At 50.1% G+C, this 6,000-nt stretch overlaps 1 protein-coding gene across 3 annotated transcripts in view; it reads right to left on the bottom strand.

Annotated features, from left to right (window-relative positions):
• Window positions 1-4,027, bottom strand: part of NRK (Nik related kinase) — a 104,532-nt gene extending 100,505 nt beyond the window's left edge. For all 3 annotated transcript variants that reach the window (XM_065643188.1, XM_065643187.1, XM_065643186.1), the window contains exon 1: window positions 3,899-4,027. In XM_065643188.1, coding sequence (XP_065499260.1) covers window positions 3,899-3,955 — 57 coding nt within the window. In that variant the 5' untranslated portion in view covers window positions 3,956-4,027. The remainder of the gene's footprint in view (window positions 1-3,898) is intronic.
• Window positions 4,028-6,000: the final 1,973 nt, after the last annotated feature.

The raw sequence follows: 6,000 nt of genomic DNA on the forward strand, positions 1-6,000 counted from the left end.
ATGATATCATTGAGAGATTTATATAAAATATTATTAACTCCATGTGTCAGTTTTACCACATCTGGTTCAGCAATCTGTCATATCAGTTGATACCTATTGGTACTGCTGAGGGATGTGATACAGAAAAACATTTTCTCAGAAGTACAGTTTCAATGAGCCTGGTCGCAAAATACCCCTTTTTTAAGGTATCAAGCTACTTCTCCACTCCACTTACATGTTATTCTTTTAATATAAATAATACTTTCTTCATAGCTGATATGGAAATGTTTACTTAGGCAAAATCCCAGTGGAAATATACAGGCTCTTTTCTGAGTAAATTCTGCCTTTACCGATACAACTGTCACGATGCACAGCAATAGCTTTCATTGTCAGAGCAACACAGCACAGACTTCTACACCTGACAGTACTACCGAGTAAATTTTGTTTTGCCTTTAAGTTAAATGAGGTTTAATCTTATACTTCCTGGATTGTCAACCTCATAAGACCTAAAAAAAAAAAAAACACCACCAAACAAACCACCACACACAAAACCCAAAAAACCCAATTAACATTGCATAAACCAGACAAAATTACTTACTTTTGACCCATGCACAGGCCAGTCTGTGTTATTTCTTTTCTATCTCTTATTTTTAAGACAAGGTAGTAAGCTACAACCTTCTAGACTTAAACCCCAGTTTTATGAGGCCTCACACAGAAGAAAAATCAATGGGACCACTCGTGTATGGAGCTACATACAGGCATAAGAACGCTTGTAGCATTGGGATCTTTGTAAAATGCTTTGCTTCCTTCATTTTTCATTTCTGTTAGTCTTGGATATAAATTAGCCACACGCTTTGCTTCAGCAGTGCTGAAGTCAGCAATAATCCATTGCTGCTGCTAAAGCAACGGGTGGGTGCTACAAACCTCTGCCTCATGTGTGACCTTCCCACAGAGCCTTGGGTTGCACCCTGTCCGTGAAGTAAAACGCACAGTGGCTCTCTGAGCAACTCTTCCAGACAAGGGTCTGCACGCACCATACCTACGGTACACTCCTCCATGGGATGTACGAGCAGCACTCCACTTTCGCACCTCTTCTGCAGAAAGTAGCACAGTGCACAGAAACCTAGAGGAACATAAACTGCATTTTTCAACTCAGAGTTTGCAACTGTTCTTTCCACTTAAGTGTGTGCTCTGTCCTCACTCTTCTTCTCCAATCTTATTTCTTATGCAAATAAAATAATTTAATGTGCCTCAAAATCACGTTCTCTCTCTCTCTCCAATCAATTTCATTCTGATTTAGCATCCTAATAGCTTGCCTCTGAAGGTTCCAGACACTCTAGAAAAAACCCAGACAATTATCTAAATAAATGTTAGCATTAACTTTAATACAGTGAAAATCCTACCCCGTCCTTGCTAGCCAATTGAGCATTAACATCTCAAGCCTCTGCAGCTCTGAGTGCAGCCAAAATACTTGGCCATTTCTCTTCTTATAATCAGGACACCATAGTGAACTGAGCCTTGTTAAGGGTCATAAAGGATATTAATCTGGGCTCTGACTTTGGTCCTTGGATTGCCCTTGTTTGCTTGGATACAGCACTGCATCGTTTGCTGGCATCCTTCACAATGGGCCAACTCCTTAATTATCTTGGAGTTAGGTATCGTCTTTGATGTAGTGCTTCCTCTCAGCTACCATTTAAGTCCTGTGGTCCATCTAACCCTTCACCAGCCAGCCCATGCCAAATTGCAAGATTCACTTTGACAGATGCCAAAACCCTGGCCTGAACATTCATCACTTTAAGGTTAATTAATGTAATGCACTGTACCATATGGTGGCCTTCTTGCTTTCCTGCAAGTCATCTGCAGATTACTCAAAAGGCAAGCGCAAGACTGCTGACCCAGAGGCACCCAGGCCACATCCATCTCCTCTGCAAGGCAGAATGAAAAACAACGCATGCAGCAAGAGACTGAATGAAACACATTTTTCACAATCTCTGCAGCTAAACAAGATACAGGTGTCTGAAGCTCAAATTTTTCAGGGTCTCTGCACCTCAGCATGTAATGCAGAGATCTGAGGCTTTTTAACCATCCCACTGCCCTGATCAACCCAGGGCAGAAGCACCCAACGAGATGCCCCAGCAACATTTGGAAACTACAGCCCAAAGGGTCTCTTTCCAGGAAAAGGAGAAAGCCCTGGCAAACATCCACATGGAGGGTGCAAGGCCAGCTTGTGCAGTTCTCAAACAACCCCAGTCACAGTTGTGCCTCCTTGCTGGACCTCCCGACAGCAGTGAGGCTGGTGGGGGCAGAGCTCCAGGCAGCTCCCACTGGCCCCAGAACACCTAAGATAAAGTAAAGGTAAAGCATCTCTCTTTACATTATTTCTACAGGGCCCAGCCTCACCCACCTCTCATTTCCCGCTAAGCACAAACCCCAAACTAAGGCTGTTGACATGCTGAAAAGATTTCCTCTGAGAGGACACAATTATCCCTTTCCCTGTCAAGGCTGAAACTTGCCCCAGTTACAGCATTCAGGAGGTTTCTGCATTGGATGGTTTTGACACAAAGCCTGCTGTCTGGTGTGCAGCCCCACTCTTTTTCAAACTTCCACTAGTTTCTCATCATTTATTTAAGGAGATAAGATTCATCTGCTAAAGCTCTAAAATAAAGCTTTCATTATTTTGTCTTACTCCCCTGAGCAGAGCCAGGTTAAACTTCTGCTTGCCTAGCCAGGAGCCTTGTGGCATCTTCACAAACTTTACTGTCTCTGCTGCCTTTCTTCTCTCAGTCTCTGGTCTGGAACACCCTTCTCACCATGTGATTACTGCAAAGGCTTCTCCCAGACCTCTTTTTTTTTTTTTTTTTTTTTTTTTTTTTTCCTCTCTGATATTTTTAGAAAGTAGCTTGCTTTGGTTTCACTGTCTGGGGCTGGCTGCTTTTCTGCTTTTTGCCACAATTGAACTCTTCCCTCTTCTTCTGTGGAGAGTACCCCAGAAAAAAAACTGCCTTGGTTGGACTGGGCTGATAGGTGGTCAGCTTCTATATAAAAAAGCAAAGTGGAACTAAGGGGCACCATACACAACCTTGTTAACTGTTTGTGGACATGAAACACCAAGTGTGGCTTTTAATGTCGCCAGAGTTTAGATTACGATAAAAACCCAAAAGCACAAGAGCATAATGATAAAAATCCAGAGCAGACTAGGTGCGTGTTGACTTTTTTAGCTTCGTAAAAAAAAAAAAAAAAAAAAAAGGCCCAAACCTCAATAAAAGACCACAAAAGCCAAAACCCCAGGCGCATATTTTCTTCCAGAAAATCCTCATTTCTCATTTGTTTTCTCTCTGCAGCTTCTCGGGATTCACATCACCTTTAGGAACGTCAGTAGGAATTATTTCTGATCTCGGGAGGGGAACGAAGCTCTCCGGTGCAACACTCCGCGCAGGGTCGCGCTCCCGCGGGACGATCGTGGGACGATCTCGCCAGCGCAGGGACCGCGACCCCTGGAGCCCGCCCGCAGCAGGACAAGGCGAGCCGGGAGCTGCCGGGGGAGCCCCGCTCCGCGGAGCCGCACACGCCTCGTCCAGCCGCACCAGCGGGGCACTCGCCCCACCGCCAGCTGCTGAAACATCTGCCCTCCTTTTATTTGCGTGTGTGGCATCGCCCCGGCCACGCCGGCAGGGACACAGCCGGGTGTCCCACGGCCACCGCACAGGCACTCTGCAGCGCCGGCGCCTCTCCCCACGCGCGGCAGAGACAAATCCTCTCAGATAAGGGAGAAAAATCGGGTGCAGCCTCTGCGCGCCTCAGCGGCGAGAAGCAGCCCCAAGCCCGGCGAGTTTCACCGCCCGGAGGACGCCCGCGACGGCGGGGCCGAAGGGGGCCCACGCAGCCCCGCGGGACGCCCTCCCCCGCCGCCCCTCCTTACCCGCAGCGCCGCCAGGTCGATGCCGTCCAGGCTGCGGGCGGCGCAGTCCCGGGCCATGGTGCTCCGGACCGCGGCGAGCCGGCAGCGGCGCCCCCGCCGCCCGAGCTAACGGTCCCACGGGCGGCCCACGGCGGCCCGGCCGTGCCCCAGCGAGCGCAGGGAGGCGGGCATGCCCGGCCGGCCGGAAAGCCCTCCCCGCTCGGCGGGTGCGGAGCAGCCCCCGGCCCGGGCGGCCGCCGCCGGCAACTTTCGCGGAGACAGTTCCGCGGGAAAAAGTTTGCGAGGAAGTGACGTGCGGAGCCGGCGGGGGTCGGGGGGACACCTGCCGCCGGGGCGGGGGGCGGCCGCCACGCGCCCTCCCCGCCACGCGCGCGTGCTCCCGGGGGTGTGCACGCGCCGCCCCACGCGCGTCCCGCCGTGGCGGGGCCGGGGCCGCGCGCTGCCCGAACCCCCCGGCCCGACCCGCAGCGGGTTCGGGAGGGTCCGGCCGGCACAGAGCGCGGCCCGTGCCGCGGGGCTGGGGGAGCCCACACCGGCCACGAAGCGAAACAAAACCAGCACGAGTGTAAAACCCCAACAAAGTACATTAAACAAACAAACAAACCAACCCCAAACAAACAAAACCCTGAAACAGGAATGCACACAATCACTTCCCGAAGGTGATGAGCGCTGCAAATCCGAGCCCGTGGAGGGGACGGCAATGCCGCTCACAGCACCGAGTGCAGACCCATCGCAGGGGCAGAGCAGCCTCGGCCACGGCGGGAGCGCGGCCCCACGGTCCCGCACACAACGGGGCACCGGCAGCAGCAAGACCCTCACGGGGCGCAGCACGGTGGCAACCCCCATGGCATGGCCCTCCCAAAGCGCTGCCCTCCGCTTCAGGAGGCACCACGTTGCTATAAACTCTGCTGCTCATTACAGACTCTGTCACCCTGTAATTACGACCATGGAAAGAACACAGTGTACAACTGCATTGTAGTGGGGTGGAAGGACTAGTAGATATTTTGGGGCCCCACATTTAGAGACAAAAAGAATAAAGATTAAAAAAAATCAGTGGAAATGCACATTACTGAGATAAAGTCCCTGAACATTCCTGAAACGTGCTCAGGGCTGGGACATTGTCCCCTCGCAGAGAGAGAGCAAAGGGGCTGAAATTCTGAATCAGTGCTTTCACAATCACAGACATGAAAGCAAGACAAAGTGGTCAAAGCATCTTTGGTGCCTATTAGCACACCACGGCACATGCAATGCCAGCAGTGGAGTGGCAGTGTTGTAATAAAGGTATTTGGCAATTTCCTTGAAAGAAATGCTGATGCATCGTTCAACTTCAAAGTATTATTTTAAAACAGCCCATGCTTGGTACGCTATCTGCTAAAGCAACCCTGGCTTTTTGCTCTCCTTCTGCCTGTAGGCCAACATATTGATGCTCTGTTAACTGACTTCAGGCCGATTGCTGCATTAAAGCATAAGTTTGTTGAAGAACTAATTGTGTATAATGCAGCTTTGCATGGCAGGGATAGAAAGCCCCACACAGTGACAGCCCAGACGGAGCCTCTCTCTGTGCCCAGTCCAGCCACCCGCTCTCACCTGGGCAGCGTTTGGAAAATATTGGCCCTCATGTCACCTTTGACAAAATTAAGCCACAGTTTTGCTCCCCACTATAGCCTTCCTGCCTTACATAAATCCATCATTGGCCTTTCTGCTTGTGTTATTTCTCACAATCCCTCTTTATCTCTTCTCTAACCTCCAGGCTGTCCTTTGTCTCCTGCCACTTTCCGCTTCCTTCCTGCTTCCCTGGTGAGAACTGGAGTGAAATTCCCGGCTGTTGTCTACCAGATGCCCTCTCTCTTCCTCCATCTCTTAGACTCTTTGCTGAAATTAATCCTACCTGCTTCACTCACCTCTGGCGAGTGCACCAACCTGAGGATTAATTCCACTTGACAGAAAGCTCTACTCAAAAATGATATGAAAATCTGGTTTTAGAAGTATAAAATGGCTTGTAGTATTTCTGCAGGCAAGTCTTGGTATCTCTTCGCTACATGCATTTATCACCAACTTTCATTGTCTTCCCTCCACTGAACACTGCTGCTGGCAGAGTTTCT

This window comes from Caloenas nicobarica, chromosome 12 (genome assembly GCF_036013445.1).
Source record: "Caloenas nicobarica isolate bCalNic1 chromosome 12, bCalNic1.hap1, whole genome shotgun sequence".
Classification (NCBI taxonomy): Eukaryota; Metazoa; Chordata; class Aves; order Columbiformes; family Columbidae; genus Caloenas; species Caloenas nicobarica.